Source organism: Vicugna pacos, chromosome 17 (assembly GCF_048564905.1).
Source record: "Vicugna pacos chromosome 17, VicPac4, whole genome shotgun sequence".
In the NCBI taxonomy this organism is placed as follows: Eukaryota; Metazoa; Chordata; class Mammalia; order Artiodactyla; family Camelidae; genus Vicugna; species Vicugna pacos.
The window spans coordinates 32,819,076-32,835,989 of record NC_133003.1 but is presented as its reverse complement, the minus strand read 5'-3'; the positions used below and the strand labels follow the sequence as shown (position 1 = coordinate 32,835,989).

General features: G+C 39.5%; 1 protein-coding gene across 2 annotated transcripts; it reads left to right on the top strand.

The window, feature by feature from the left end:
* The first annotated feature begins 18 nt into the window (after positions 1-18).
* On the top strand, positions 19-16,724 carry THOC7 (THO complex subunit 7). 2 transcript variants are annotated; one of them, XM_006196465.4, is made up of 9 exons: positions 2,382-2,468; positions 6,166-6,218; positions 10,709-10,826; positions 11,591-11,718; positions 12,165-12,251; positions 13,824-13,881; positions 14,800-14,866; positions 14,953-15,022; positions 15,913-16,724. In XM_006196465.4, the coding sequence occupies exons 4-9, from the start codon at positions 11,610-11,612 to the stop codon at positions 15,978-15,980; spliced, it is 459 nt and encodes a 152-aa protein (XP_006196527.1). In that variant the 5' UTR covers positions 2,382-2,468; positions 6,166-6,218; positions 10,709-10,826; positions 11,591-11,609; the 3' UTR covers positions 15,981-16,724. The 2 variants fall into 2 exon arrangements, with proteins under 2 accessions (XP_072797720.1, XP_006196527.1); XM_072941619.1 differs by lacking the exons at positions 2,382-2,468; positions 6,166-6,218 and adding an exon at positions 19-332.
* The last annotated feature ends 190 nt before the right edge of the window (positions 16,725-16,914 follow it).

Below are 16,914 nucleotides of genomic sequence, written 5' to 3'. Positions count from 1 at the left end.
GGGCGGGGGCGACGGGGTGGGGGGCGGTCGGCGGGGGCCGGGGCCGCACCGGGGTCGCCGCCGCCGCCCGCCGGGCCTCGCCCCACACGCGCTGGCCGCGGCCGCCCCCGTGGAGTGAGGGAGCGCCGGGAGCGCGGGTCCCGCGGCGGCGGCGCAGCGCGGCTCAGGCGACGGAGCGGGCGGCCGCGGGCGCCGCCGCCTCCTCCTCCATGGCTGTTTACCCGGCTGCATTGTGGGAGTTTGACCTCCGCCGCCGCCAACCGCCGCCTCAGCTTGCGCCGCCGCCGCCGCCGCCGCCGCCGCCGCGCACGCCATGGGAGCCGTGACTGACGGTGAGGCCCGCTCGCCGCCGCCCCGGCCTGCTCCCCCGAGCCGCGCGGCCTCCCGGATCCCCGCCGCCGTCTCCCCCTAGACCCCCGGCCTCCCCCGCCGCTTCCGGGAGACCCTCGGCCTCCCGGATCGGGCCCCTCCGGGACGCGGGCTTTCCCGGCCGCTTCCCCCGAGCCCTTCGGCCTCTCCTCGGAGCCCTCCCCGTCCCACTCGGAGCCCCTCGGACTCCCCGGCCCGCTCTCCCGAGGTCGCGCCGGCCCGGGGGAGGGTGTGGTGCGAGGATTGTCGGGGGCCGGGAGCACACGTGGGGGTCCGGGCAGGCTGGCAGCGCTGCGCGGGCGGGTGGTACCCGGAAGGGGTCCGGGCTGTGGGAGGATGGCGTTGGGGAGCACTTGATGGGGGTGATGGGGTCCGAGGGGCGGCGAAGGAGACGAAAGGGTGGAGGCCCTGCAGTTGGGGGTCCGGAGGACCTATGGAGGGCTGGAAGGGAGTGGAAACTCCGGGGATGGGGCGGGGGTTTCGGGCCAAGCCGGAAAGAAGGGAGAGGTCCCAGGACGAGAGTACCAGGGGTGTTAGCGTACAGAGGGTGACCCCTGGAGGAGTCCTCGGGACAGATGGGGAAGGTCACCCAGACGATGGGGTGGATCGCGCTGAGGCCTGAGAACTATCCCTGGATTAGGGGTAGGGAGAGGGAGCTGGGGACAGTTATCTAGAGAGAATAGATATGGAGGAGGGTGACTGGAGGACAATCAGGGACTGTGCCTCGGGATTAAGAGGAGCCAGTATAGGGATGGGGTCACCTAAGGTAGATCAGGAGTGGGAGAAAAATTTATGAGGTAGAATGTCGGGATTTAAGAGATTGCAAAGACTGCAGTCACGTGCCCCTTACACCCTTAGAAGCATCAGAATCCCCACTCTGCCACTTAGAAGCAGATTGACCTTGTATTGGTTAACTAACCTCTTTGAGCCTCAGTTTTACTCCTTGTAAATGGGGATAATAATAAAGTCTTCCTCATAGGCTGGTTTGGAGGATTAGAGGCAATAAAAGTTGTCAAGTGCTTTGCACTGAGTCCAATACATGGTAATGTTCAGTAAATACTGTTAAATGTAAGAGTTGGTTTACTTGCCTCTCCTCCACTTTCCTTCCACGGGGTCTGTGCTCTCTCCCACTCTCTCTGTGCAGATTGCCTCCCCCTGCGTTTTTTGCCTGATGACCTCTCATTTCTTCTTCATGACCCACATCAAATATTCTCTTCTCTGCTCTTTTCTCCAGCCAGTTGACCTTTCACCTATTAACCATATTATCTTATGCATATTGCTTCCATAGCCCTCAGTACTTAATTCGCCTATATGCCATATGCCAGAAAATATTTAAAGCAGCTCATTATAATGAGAAAACATTTAAAAACATGTTTGGATGAGGAAACGTGGCAAAAAGAAGATGGAGACTAGTAAAAACAAGAGGAGGTTGGAAGTGGGGTGATCCTCGTAATCAGAGGGTCAAGTCTGTGTAATTAAAGCGGCAAGTGACTTGTTTCTCTAGGTGGCTATACCAGGAAGCAGGACTTGGTCTGTCCTGTGATCTGGAGTTCATGAGAGAAGGAAGATAACATTAAACACCCGGGACAAGCAGGGTTTAAAAATTTTTTTTACTTTTTTTAAGTTAAGCAGTAGAAGGAATGCTTATCTTTAAGGTCCTTATAAAGAAGCCAGTGTCATATCCTTAACCTCTTTTCAGCATTGAGGATCATAAAGCTGTTTCTTAGCCAATCCTTTACTAGGTCAGAGAAGGCTGGATCACAATATAGAAAGGCATCCTAAAGCTGCTGGACCATATGGGTTAGGAGAGCCGTGCTGGTCTGCCTTATTTCAGAGCAAGGCTTTTTGGCTTGTTTTAAGAGTTATCTGGAGCAGAAAGGAAAGGACGAGCTATAATTTCTTTAGGCAATCTCCGTAGAGTTGGTTTTCCTCAACTGAGCTTTTGGTAAGAATCAAGCAGGAGTGAGCGATATGTGTAATAGGTCAACAAATATCTATTGCATACCTTCTAGGCACAGTGCCGGTTGCAGCATTAGACTGTACAGAGGGAAGTCTGGCTCTTGCTTGCGGGAGGGAAGCAGCAGCATGCAATCAAAGAAGTAAGATCACTTCTGAGAAAGAACTCAGTTAAATTCTGAGAATGAACTGGATGGAACATGAGAGAGTCATGGGAGAGGACTGCCAACAATTAGGTTAAACTTAGGTGATCATGTATGACCTCTCTGAAAAGTGACATTTAAAGTAAGACCTGGAGAGGTCAACTGTGTGAGGAGCCCAGGAAAGTATTGCAGAGAGAGGCAATAACTAGTGCAAAGACCTGAGGTGAACACACACTCTGCACCATTCAGGGGAGATACGGAAGGCCAGTGGGACTGGATCCAGGAGGGCCAGGACAGGGGTGGTATGACAGGAGGTCAGAGAAATAAACAGGAGCTCACAAAGAGCCTTACAGGCCATGGAAGGGAGATCGGATGGTCTTCTGTGGGCGCTCCGAAATGATTGGAGGGTTTTCAGCAGAAGAGTTAGTGATCTGATATATCTTTTGGATCATCATCCTGGGTTACTGTGTAGAGAACGGATTCTAGGAAGGCAAGAATGGAAGCAGAGAGGCCAACGAGAAGTATTCCAAGTGAGAGACGAGGTGGGCCTGGAGTAGGATGATGGCAGCGGAGAAGACTGTGGAGTGGACGGCCTCCGTGTCTCCATCAGCCTCCCGAAACGTCTTGCAGGAGTACCAGTACCTGTCTGGAGCTCAGAGGAGGGCTGACGTCCTCTCACTAATTTTGAGTGCCTCGCAAGACGCTGTACCTTCATGTAATCCTTACTTATTATGGGTTGGCATGTCCAGTGGGGACTGGGAGCTCTTTGAGGAGAAACTCTTTATTTCCTGTACAAGGACACATTGGTTAATTTGAGGAACTGCCCTCCTCAAAGGGAAAGAGAAGCACTATATTGTTATCCACAGATACTGAACAATGAATAATATCACCAATACCATCATCTTTAGATGGAAAAAATGGAGGTCCTAGGAAGTTAGTGGCTTACTGTCACACCTAGTTATTGGTAAAGCCATTCTCTCTCCTCCCCTGTTGCCACCTCAGCATTGTGGCTAACTGAAAAATAGTTTTAGATGTTGTCACTGTTAATTTAAACTATGTTCACAGTTTATATTTTGTATGTGTTAATGTAAAGGGTGTTAAACAGTGTTAGTACCCTGACAGAAACCATTTCAGAAGCGCTTTTTGCAGCACAGAGAACATTAGGGAGGTATATTGATATGCCAGAGCAACAGATGGGAGATGAGAAGGGGGTGGTGGGGGTGGGATGAGGCTCTATGTTCCATTTAATAGAGCTTGTTGGTTCCGACGGTGTTTTGTTTTGTTGTGATTACGAAGTGGAATGCGTGGATAATATGCTTGTTAATACTTGAAATAATAGTTTTTAATATGCCCGTGAACAATATGGCAGAACAATGGAATGGCACTATGACTTTCTAATAATGTAATTGTGTATATTTTCCTATGACTGCAGATACGACACTACTCATCTGTAAAAGGAAGATAATAATGCACACTTCATAGATTTTTTTTTCCTAAGGATGAAGTGTGATAATATATGCAAAGCACTTCCAAGTTGAGTGACCGTTTGTTTGTCTAGACCAGGACACTTTTCAGAGTGAAAGCAAACAAACAAGTATGATCACCAAATAGGCGTGTGTCAATGCTCTGCATATGTCCCCTGCTGCTGTCACTCCGATTTCAATTGCTGGTCCAGCATTGGACATTTGTGGCCACAGGATTTGTTCGGCTTTTTTTTTTTTTTTTTTGCTAGTGCCAATGGATTTATCCATTTTGTTGCCTTATCTGTGGTCCTAAGCACAGGGTTACTGAAGCAGTTCAACTATTAAATAAATTTTTTTAGTCAAGATAAATAAATAGTGTCTCAAAGCACAATTGGAGTTTCAACCTTGACTTTATTAGCACCATACTTTCTTTTTTTAAACTATTAGCACCATACTTTGAACATTTAAATAAACCCAAAGAAAAACAAAGGCCCTCAACATGAATTTCTTGCTTTTCTTTTTAAAATTTTTAATTTAACTTTGGTTTACATAATTTACTTCGGCATCAGCAATTTATTTAGACTGGGCCTAAGTATCTCATGAGAGATCAGGATTTACATAGAAGAATCAAACCATCTTAGTTATTATTCTTCCCACCTGCCTTTTTTGTGTCTTAATGTTGTTGGCCTTAAAAATTGTCTTAATGATTTTAAGCTTCTTGAAAGGCGGGGCTAGGTGTTATCTTACCATTAGGAATCTAACACAATGAGAGATACGTAATTCAGCTTAATAACCCATGAGCAGTGGTGAGCGAATGACAAATCTAACAGGAATCTGCACACACATTGTCTTAACATGACCTTAGTGTCTCCTCTTAGTAGATCAGGTCAATCCAGTTTTTTTTCTTGGTAACACGTTATTATAGATTTATTAAAGAACGTTGATTAGAATTTTTAATACAGAAAAAAACCACGAAGAAAAATACCTCAAAATGACTAAAAAGCTCTCTATCCAGGTGACCACTGTTGATATTTTTAAGGAAGAAAAGTGAAACATATCGGGAAACTCAAGAAGAAATGCTCCAAGTGACAAGTGTAAACCTTCCCTCTTGACTTTCCACTGCTGATCCCTCTCTCCAGTGGTAATTACAGGGAAGTGTTTTTTGTGTACCCTTCCAGAATAATTTTTAAATGCCATGAAAGGCATTTAAAATGTTTACATACCCTTCTGTATTATATTTCCATAATGAATGATATATCTTGGAGCTCTTGCTAATACATTTTGGAGCTCTTTGTACCTTACTCTCTGATATTCTATTATTTCTTTTTTAAATCAATCCCCTTCTAAACATTTTTTTGTTATTTCTAGTTTTTTTTTTTTTTTTACTCTTACAAATAGTATGACAATGGAGACATTTGGGTAGATGTCTTTGCACCCTTGTGGAAATCATTTCCAGAAGACAGGTCAAGGGTATATGTATTTTTAATTTCAATACATAGTGCTGCATTGCCCTAGAAACCAGCTGTTTTATCCACTGTAATCTTGTCTGCAATTGTTATCCCTTCCTGTGGTTTTCAGTATGGGTGCAGGGTGTTTAGGAACACCAAGAAAAAGCCAGTGGTGAGTTTGCGTGCCCACAAAATTTCTTAGTAAACTGCCTTTAGAAAGGAAATACTGATCCTCGCTGTTGACAGAATTGCTTTTTCCTAAAAGCAGGTGAGATGGGGGTGCTGTGAGGTCTAGCAGATTGGAGAGGCACTCATGTGACAGTAGCTCAGGCCTAGTGAGAAGTTACATAACAGCAAGGCTCTGCCCACTGGTTGTCAAGCCTTGACCTGCCCCTAAAGTCAGTGTTTTGGAACTTGGTCCACCATGATCTTCCAAGTTGTTCTTCTCTTTCAATTTTTGAGTATTTGCTCCCAGATGCTGTGAAAACTTGTTTTGTAATCAAGGTTTTAATAGCCACGTTGAGGGAATAACAATTAGGGGTTTTGAAAGGAATGTTAGTCTGGGTTTATGAGAGATTGTCCTTTGCACACCAAAATGGGAGCACTGCTAACGTGGCTGCGTCATCCGACCAAAGGCTTGGAAATGAAGAGTTGGTTTAGTGACTATAAAGGAGTCATTTCTTCCTGCCTCTCTTTTTATGGAAAATTGGGCATTAAAATCTACCCTGTTAAAAGGACTTTTTGAGACTTATCTAGTATCTTAATTCAGTTTTGTATTTCTCCTAGGTATAGGATGACATAACACAAGAAGAGGTCTGAAAGACATCCCAATTTTACGAGTAAATATTTGCTTATCAGCCTTCAGGGGTCATAACTGATTTGAAAGTGATTTTTGAATGGCAGACGTTTTGTAGGTGTGCTAACGGTACAACATCTAACTGAATCCAGCAGGAAATCTTCCTACAAGTCTCAAATCAGGTGGAAAGCCACCATTCTCAGGGCAGACGTTGGGTATTTTGGTTTAAAGGCTTTTGCCAGATGGTTGTGATTCTCATAGTCGGTAAAGTAATTGTAACAACTAAGGAATGACGTTGAAAACTCACTAAAACAGTTTCTGAGCCATCTTCACTGTTTTTACAGATGAACCAAGGCCCGCCAGAATTAATATTAGCATTCAGATTACTTACAGAGAACTTCAAGCATGATAATAATTTATGACGTCAGTGTATACAGTAAACAGAACGTGTTTTAGGTGTGTTCAGTCTAGAACTAATTGATGAGGTACCATTAAAAATAATAATGCTCGTGTCATACATCCTAGGAACCGTCAGCAGCCAGCCATCTTTAAATTTAAGAAAAATAGTACCTGTTTTCAAACTAGCATCTTAACACTTTTGTTTTATTTTGTTGCTTTTGGAGCTGTGTTCTGTACCTGATGTATGTTATTTCAGTCATTCTCGTCCCCAGAGAATTTCCTAGGCAGCAACTCTACGCAGTTTAAGCTAGAAACACCATGACACTGCAGTCTGAAGCTTGAGGCAGAAGCAAATTCGTGAGAAATCATAACTGGACAAAACTTTGTAGGCATAAGTGCATAATATCTACCTACATCAGTATATAGATTTATCTACAGATGTGTCACCAACGTTTACTCACTTTTTAACATTAAGTTGTGGATGAAAGTTAACATGAAGACAAGAATCACTGTTTAAAGTGTTTGCCTTCCTACGGTGAACAGGCATTATGCTCCTTTGTTTACTTTTATTTCCATAATAAAAGCAGTCCTATCAAGTGGATAGTTGTCTTCCCATTTTCACAGGTGAAGTTAAAACTTGGCCGCACGCATAAAGTCAGTGCTGTGGACAAGCCAGAACATCGGCCTCGGCTTTTGACTTCTGGCCCAGGGTTTGGCTGTGAGGAAAGCTCTGTAGACCAAAGAGGGAGAGGGCTGAAGGAGAAAGAGCTGTGAATGCCTAGACAGGAAATCTCCTGTCCCACCGGGTCTGGCCTGGCCTGGCTGTCCCACACTCCTACTCGGGCCACCCGGTGCTGGCATTGGCCCCTGGCTGTTTCTAACCAAATCTCTGTTTAGCCTTACTCTGCTTTCCAGGACCTGTGACTCTGATCTCCACTTTAATTCATGCCATTTTAGCTCCTCCTGTGTATACTTTGGTTAACCTCCCCAGTAGCCTCCCTCCCTTTGGGCGCTTGCCACTTGCAATCCATTTTGAAACCTGCCCTCAGCCTGATTCTCCATGGGGTGGAAAGTCCTACCCATGAATCTTCAGCATCTCCCAGTTGCCTACCAGCAAGGTCCAGGTCTACCAGTATGGCATGGCATTGACCAGTGCGGACTCCCACAGTCTGACCTCTAGCTGCCTTTATCTCCTTGGGTCTTGAAATCTGTCTTCACATATTCGGCCTCCCAGTGCACTAGTGCGCTCTCATCCCACATCCAGCCCTTCCTTCCCCACCTCTGCTGTAGCTCACAGCTTTCTCCCTGCCTGGGGCGGGAGTTAGGGAAATGACTTTAGATTGCTTTCTTTAGTTCTTTTACTTTAAAAAAAAAAAACAAAAAACAGCATTATTGAGATATAATTGATGTACAAAGAACTGCACATACTGTGTACAACTTGATCCATTTGGACATGTACAAACGCCTATGATACCATCACCACAACCCTAGCCTGCTTTCTTTTTCAAACAACATCTAGCAGATTTTGAGCACCTACATGGTTCAAAAGTCAAATAATAATAAAAATACTTTCCCATCTTCCAGTCTGTCCTTCATCTACCCAACATACTCCCCCAATCCCTCCGTAACCCCTTTTACTTGCCGTGGACCTGAAAACGAGATAGTAGCCCACTAGTCCTTGTCAGTGTTTTACTGAGACAAAGCTCTTTGGAGGGCAGATGGTCCCAGGCAGGCACCGTGAATCCAATCTAAAAATATTTATTGGGCATCAGAAATGTAAAGACACAGTAGGAGAGGCTGGAGAGGAAGCAGAATGAACAAGACCTAGAACAGGCCCTCCTGAACCTTTTCCCCCAGGTTTTTTTTTTTTTTTGGCCTGTACAGTGCTTTAAATGTTTTTCGAAAACTTTTGTAATTGGAATATCACCTACATAAATAAAAAGTACACAGATCTTAAGTATTCAGCGGAAATGATCACAAAATGTGTTCAAAACATTTTAAGTTAGTCACCAAGCTTTAAAAACCTCTTGAAAAACCAGCCCTGGTAATAGCTTCTCCCTTAAGGTACTCACTCCCCAATTTCCCTATTCCCTGAATTCATTTACATTTGAAATCCCTGGTCCTCAGCAAAGTGGGTAAGATGCCCAAGTACCTGGGAGGAAGGTAGGCTTTCCTAGGGGATTGGAAGAGTAAAGATAAGATCAAAAAGAAATTGAACATCATTTGCCCACCGACTGCTCACCCACTGGATGCTTAATTTTATTTTTACAAAGTTAAAACATGTTTGTTATATTTAAAAATCAATTTTACTTTCTGGATTTTAAATCTCTTCAGGGACTGTGTTTTGTCTCAGTCTCCTCAAATAACATCATTGGTGGTTAAAAAAGGAAAGCATCCCTTTGTATTTTAAAGTGTAAAATTAAAATTAAAACACCTGATGAATCTGTAGCTTGAGTAGTCAGTGTGTCAGAGCCATGCCTCTGAGAACAAAACCCAATTCTAAAAACATTTATCTGATGTCACAGAATAGATTTTAAAACTGGAGCCATCTGCCTTCCAAAGTTTATCTCCGCTGCACCTGCGCCCAAAAATACTTCTGCCTACACACAGGAACTATTGTTTAAAGATTTTGCTGTTGATTCACCGAGCAGGCTGTCCAGGAATTACTCACACTTTAAAATTTATTTGTTAAAAATGCATGCACATGGTGAAAAACAGACAATTCTACAGTCATGTAAAAAATTAAATCTTTTCTCATCATTTCTATAATCCATCTCACCAGAATCAACCACCATTCCCAGTTTCTTACATTTCCTTCTAAAGATATTCTCTGAATATACAAACATATATGTGTGATGGGTGCACACAGACACACACAGCCTCCTCCTTTTCTACACAAATGGCAGCAAACTGTGCTTCTCTGCACCTGTTTTGTTTCCATTTTATTTAACATATTTAAGGAGATTTTTTGGCGTCAGTATATACATCCACACTGTTCTTTTGGCTGCATAGTATTACGTTTAATGACTGTTTCATAATTTAACCGGTGTCTTACTGGTGAATGTTTAGGTTTGCAATCTTTCTAGTACAAACAGCACTGTTAAGAACATCCCTTGACATTTATCTTTGTGCATGGGTGCACGTGTCTCTGTAGGATGAATTCCTCGAATTGGAATAATGAGGTCAAAAATGTACGTGCGTTTTGAATATTTTCTGTTATCGCCCAGCTGCCCTGCAAAGAGGGCACCGGTTTCCATTCCAGCAGTGCATGTAAAGTGCAGTTTCTCAGCACCGTAGCCAACACTTATTATCAGGTCTTTTGATCTTTGCCAGGCTGGGAGATGAAAATGGTATCTCACTGGGTTTCAATTTGCCTTTCCCTTGTTATGATCCAGCATTATCTTGTCCAGGAGGAACACTGGCTCGGAGCTGCCAGACAGGGCCTTCTTGAGTACATCGTTATCATCTACACTGCTTTTTTATTCCTTTTTTTTTTTTTATTTTCTTTGTAGCAAAAGAGAGACAGACTTCTTTTTTTAAAAAGTCCTCAAGGGCAAAGAAACATTACAGATATGATAACTAAATTAGACACTTCCTCTTTTTAAACTAACCCATTCCTTTTTCTCGGACCCATCTCATTGTCTTTTCCTAGTCTGCCACTACATCTTTTAAATCTTCCTGTTCCTTTTACCAGTACCTCACGCTACTCAGAGGAATAAGAGCTTTGGACGTCTTCTGTCTGAACAGGTTTTTCAAAAAAAAAAAAAGTTCTCCAGGAATTGTTGGCTGATTTCCCCCAGTGGTACCTGAAAATTATTTCTACTTAACAACCCAGCAGTAGAATTCCAGTTCTGTGAAAGCAGAGCTTTTTACTATTACAACCCCAACCCCTAGAACAGTGCCTGATACACAGTAGACACGCAGTAACTTTCCATATGTATATATATAAATTATAGCAAAACCTACCTGACATAAAATTTACCATTTTAAGTGTACAGTTCTGTGGCATTAAGTACATTTACATTTGAATAATTTTCTTTTGGATAAATGAGTGAGTAGTGGCTTTGGTTATTTGTCCCTGAGAGTTAACAAGAGCCAGCCAGTCATTTTAACTCACATTATTCTTTCCTCCAGACGAAGTCATACGGAAGCGTCTCCTAATTGATGGAGATGGCGCCGGAGATGATCGGAGAATTAATCTGCTAGTGAAAAGTTTCATTAAATGGTGTAACTCTGGATCCCAGGAAGAAGGGTATTTCATTTTGGTGTTGTATTCTATACTAATGCCCTGATGTAATTTTAGACCATATAGACAGTCCTGTTAATATTTCACATTTTCACGCACCTTAAATGTCCAGTGCAATTAACTTTATAAATCCAGAGTAGATTTTTCTGGCCTTCTCTTCAGAGGCCTGCTTTATGTTTATTAAAATATGCAGAAGGCATAGTGGTAAGAAGAGGTGAAGGTTAATTTCAGACTCATTTAATTTGGTCACTTTTAAAAGCAGATGAATATTTAGTAAGACAATATCTAAATGAAATTTTCTCCTTTTTTAACATGTTAATAAAAAGTTGCTGCAAGCTTTTATATACATATATATTCAAAAATTTTTTAACTTAAAATATTTTTAATCATTCAAATTAGCTAAATAATAGCTAAATAATTGTATAGAGTGAAAAACTTATGAGAACAGAATTATGAAGATAAAAACCATCTTGAAGCATTTTTAAAAAGTATTTTAAACAAAATTTAACAAATAGTTGTTGAATTAAGCTTATATTGCTAAGAACTATAGTCCTATCTTTTCACTTGTAACTAACACAGTTTATAAATTCAAGTAAACCGCATTCAGAAAACAAAAACATAAGGGACAGAAATCCTAAATTATTTTAAATAAAGCAAATCAGTCTCTCAGAACTTAATATAATATGCTTAGCAAATCTGTGCCTGCACTATAATAATTCAACTGGAAATCCTCCAAAATCTTTACTCTCTTTTTCTCTCTTTTTTATTAGCTATAGCCAGTACCAACGTATGCTGAGCACACTGTCCCAATGTGAGTTTTCCATGGGCAAAACTTTGCTGGTATATGATATGAATCTCAGAGAAATGGAAAATTATGAAAAAATCTACAAAGAAATAGGTAAAGTAACTTAAAGTAATTATTGCTTCTATCTGTAATCTTAATTTTTATAGTCTAAGGGAAACAGTATCTGCCAACAGTTTTCTTTGGTTAGTGGTAAAATAATAACCATAACAATATTAATGGAAAGAATACAGTAAACATTAGCAACAAAAATGTATTTTAACAAATATGCACTATATATATATATATATATATACACACACACACATGCATGACTGGGACATTATGCTGTATGCCAGAAATTGTACACCAGAAATTGATACACTGTAACTGACTATACTTCAGTTTTTTTTCAAAAATGTATTTTCATATGATACAATACTTTGGGTTACAGCTATTTTTTAAATGCTAGGATCTACTTCATTTGCAATGGAACTTAAAGACATTTTAAAACTGAAAATGGATGGAGAGTATACATGTTGTTATAACTGTCTTTTATATAGAATGTAGCATTGCTGGAGCACATGAAAAAATTGCTGAGTGCAAAAAGCAAATTCTTCAAGCAAAACGGATACGAAAAAATCGCCAAGGTAAGGGTTTTGTGGGATTTAGTGTGCAAATACTTTATTACTGACTAGTATTTTCATGCAGTTTTTTTTTTACATTGTGAGGTGAAATCTTTAGCTAGAATCAACCTGAATTACAGGGGGCCAAACTTAACTCTTTAAAACTATATTATTCTTTAAAACAGGAGAGAAGGAAGGGCATGTTGAAAAAAAATTTTTCTGATTGTTGGATTGTATTGATGAAACAAGTATTTAAGTATTCATTTCGTTTACTGTCCTCAGACCCCTTTGTCTAAATAACGTTACTGTTAATGAGCAAAGGCAATTTATACAATTATACTAGATTTAAGGTTTTGTTTGTTGTTTTTTGGTTTGTTTAATCAACTACTTTCAAAAAAAGAAAAAAAGAATTTAAGCTCAGCGAGTTTTCATTAAATATAAAGCAAGCAATTATTTACAGGCTGCCTACATTTCTAATAAGAGGTTTAGTTTTGTTCTGATCTCTTTTGTTTTTAAATTAGAGTCTATCCTTATTTTAGTCCAGAACAACTATTTTAAAATAATTTGTAATGGCAGGGCATTGTTCCTCCTATAATGTAAATTGAAAGAAAGATTATAAAATATATAATGAATAGTCAGAATTGTGACATATATAAAAAAACTAGAAGGAAATAGTGTTAATGGTTATTTTGGTGTTATGGGTTTTTATGACTTAGGGTTTTTTTTGTTTCTTTTTTTTTTTTTACATTAAGCATGTAATATTTTGTGATCCAAAAATTTTTATTTAAAAAAAAATCACACTTTTATTGACTTAACACACAGATTTCCAAAACAATGAATTTTACTTTTTAATGAGCTAATTAAGATGATGTTTAATTATTTTTAAAAGATAGTTTTTGAATTAAGTCTAAAATGCATGTGGTCAGGTTGCAGTGGCCAATTTACAGCAAGATATAGCAACTTATTTAAGAGTTAGTATCAATTCTAAAATCATTTAAAAATGTTTTACAGTGTTTTTATTGATTAATGAGGCTTTTAAATGAATGCTGCCATATATAGTTTCATGCGAAAGGTTAACAGATGTATGACTTATCTTGGAAGTCTCAGTGGAGCATAATCAAAGTTTCTGAATCACAAATCATTTCTAAGTTTCTGAAATCTTTACCTTTGAAATGGATGAGAAATATAATTTGTTGTCTAAGATCTGAAATTAATGGTAGGATATATTCACCTTGCGGATCTTTTATTTGCGGGGCAAACAGTGAATAAGATTCTCTTCAGAATCAGTCCACCTGATGCTCAGTAATGACTTTTGTTCATTTTCGCTTCAGCTAGCCCCTTATATCCTGCCCAGGGATAGGGAACTGGAAAAAGAGAGTGGGCGGTAAAATCCTTGTTTGGAACACCTTTGAAGTCATGTAGCACTGCAGTTATAATTGAAGCTAGTGAAACTGGCTATATTCTGTCCATCCTTCAATGTTTCCATTTCTGTACGTACTAGGAAAGTGATTAGGAGAGATTTGTGATGTTACACGTCTTGTTTTTATAACCAGGTTCAAAAGACTTTACTTTGGTAAAAATTTTTCTATCTTTCAGAATATGATGCTTTGGCAAAAGTGATCCAGCATCATCCAGACAGGCATGAGACATTAAAGTAAGTTTAGAACTTTACTTTGAAAGGAACTAATCTTGATACATAAGTGTTCACATACTACTCTATGCATTCCGTGTTTACAGGAAAACAGAATATGCTTCAAAAGGAGGGGTCAGATCTTTGATATTATATAATCTGATACCACTTGATTAGACTTTTCCTTCTTCCAACATTACTGCCTATAGTTCTAAAATAAATGTATATAATATGCATCAATACAAAAATCAATAGATAGAATACGGTCTACTCGTATAGTAGAATACTAAACAGCCATTAAAAAGAATAAACCAGATAGCTACTTTTAAACACAGATCTCAAAAACATAATCACTGAAAAGGAAAACAGAAGACATATAATCAATTTTAAATTATTCCTAAGTTTCTGAAATATATACAGAATAATAATCATTTATAAAAGTGAGAACCCTCCCCAAATATTACATACTCATACTGTGTGTTATTTAGAGACACAAACCTTTGCATATAAAGGATGAGAATGATATAGTGATTGCCTGAATAGGAAGTAGAGAAGGGAAAAGGGCCTGGTTTACAAGACTGGGGGTAAAGTTCAAAGGTATTTCAAGTTAATCTTCAATTTACCAAAAAAAAAAAAAAAAAAAAAAGACTTGAAGTAGGTATGACAAAATGTTAAAGTTACTAACTCTCAGCGTTTGATATTCTGATATCAAGTTTTCCTATACTTTAAAAATCATCTAAAAATATAATTTAAATGAAAGTAAGTACATATTTAGAAGTTAAGAAGAAATCATCCTTAGTTTTAAAAGGCTCATTATAATGGAGTGTTACAACTCCTTATCCTTTATTTTTAAAATACTATTTAGTAACTAAAAAGTTAAATATGAATTGTGAATTCTGTTCCTCCAATTAACAAAATGTAACAGTATTTAATTTTTTTCAGGGAACTAGAGGCTCTGGGGAAAGAATTAGAGCATCTTTCACATATTAAAGAAAGTGTCGAAGATAAGGTATTTCCATATGGTGTATGTGAGCCTTTGTGATCTGTATAGGTATACAGACCAACGTGTATTAAATTTTTTTCTCATCAACACAGCTGGAATTGAGAAGGAAACAGTTCCACGTTCTTCTTAGCACCATTCATGAACTTCAGCAAACACTGGAAAGTAAGTAGCAAGAGTCTCAAAACGAATGTTTCTGAAGATTCTTAAATGATCAGGGGCATATCTTCTAAAATATACGTCTTAAAGACAGAGTGCACCTTCAGTTTCAGAACAGGAGTAGAGCTGGATGACATTAGAAGGAACTCCTATTGTTCAGCTTTCTGATTATACGCAGAAAAGCCTTAATTTGTGGTACTATATGATTTGAATACATATCCAGTGGTTTAAATTAGGAGAAATTGAAGCGTGATAGATTTAAAATTATTCTCAGTTTATTTTAGTTTATTGCTATAAAGCAGTAATTCAGGACCTAGGCAGGCAGTAAGTGAGTGAAATAATCAATACATAAGCATATTTACAGACTCAATGAACTAGGCACTTTGGGTACCTGAAAACTTGCTCTTTGTATTGCCTAGAGCCATTTGGAAATGTCTTTGTTATCTCCTCTTCTGATTGTTTTCAAGAAAAGCCTAAGACCTGTATTTTTTTAAAGTTTTTTTGGGGGGGAGGGGGGAGATAATTAGGTTTATTTACTTATTTATTGGGTTTTTGTTTTTGTTTTTTTTTTAATTGAGGTACTGGACATTGAACCCAGGACCTCGAGCACGCTAAGCACACACTCTACCACTGGACCAAACCCTCCCCCCTAGATTTCTTTTTTTTTAAGTGAAATCTATCACATAAATTTTACATTTTAACTCCACTAATAGCAACCACCGAAACAGCACTTTTAAACGAAACACTGGTGTGTCAGTTACAGTCGCAGGCTGCCATGTTGCCATTTTTGCTTTAAATATATTTGCTAATAAAGGATAAACATGTTTTCACGTATTCATTAAACATGTAATGTAAGCAGCTCTGACTAAAGTTTTGTGTTTCTTTCTCAACTGCAGACGATGAAAAGCTCTCAGAGGTGGAAGAAGCTCAAGAAACAAGCATGGAAACTGACCCTAAACCATAGACCACCGGTTCCCAAGACGACAGGCCAGTCCCGAGAGTCCTGAAGTAGCAGCCTGACCCCAGTGTGTTCGGAATTTGTTGTGTTCCTGAGATAGTTGAAGTTTTGGCGGTGAACTGCTTTCCTTTTAACTATTAATGCACAGTTCATTCATATTTCTTCACACAAAGGAAGAATGACTTCATCATAGATTTGTTTTTTATTGACATGTCTTTTTTTCATTCTTAAGAGGTAGGAAGCAACGTCCAAAAATGTTTAGTAAAATGTTTTCAAGCCAGATATGTTTGTGCTCCTTGAAATTCTAGGTGGTTTTTAACTGGTAGCACTGATTTGCTCACAAAATAAGCGGAAGATGGTGAGAAAGCGGCATTTCCAGGATGTATGTGAGAAAATGAGTCAATTTCTGGAAATTGTAACAACTTTTGAAAATGGAGTCCCTAAATAGGCTCTCAGGAGGGCTGTGAGCTTGTGAAATTATGTACAAAATGTCTGTGGGGTATGCTTGCGGGACAGGTCTCGTGATATTAAGAATCACTGGTGTAGGAGGTAATTACAAGATGCGAAGGAAATCAACCTGCGTTCGTTTCTAGAGTTCTGTCCTTAGTGCATGAGCAACGTGGTTGTTCCATGTTTCCTTGCAATGTTTTCTCTCTATTGTTTTGTTCTTTAGGAATCGTTTTCAAGAGTCTTACAGAACGGATTTCATGATCTTTTTAAAAAATTAAACTAAGGCTGAATTACTTTTAATTGTCTCAAATCTTGAATTACGTATCTAACACTTGTTAGTTTACATCCTTATGCATTTCTTTTAGTTCAGAAACATGACACCTTGCATGAATCATACCTTAATGATGTTATATTTTTATAATTTTAATAAGAAATCTTCAAAAATGAAGGTTTACAATTAGCTCCATAGTAGTCATATCAAAAGTGTCCT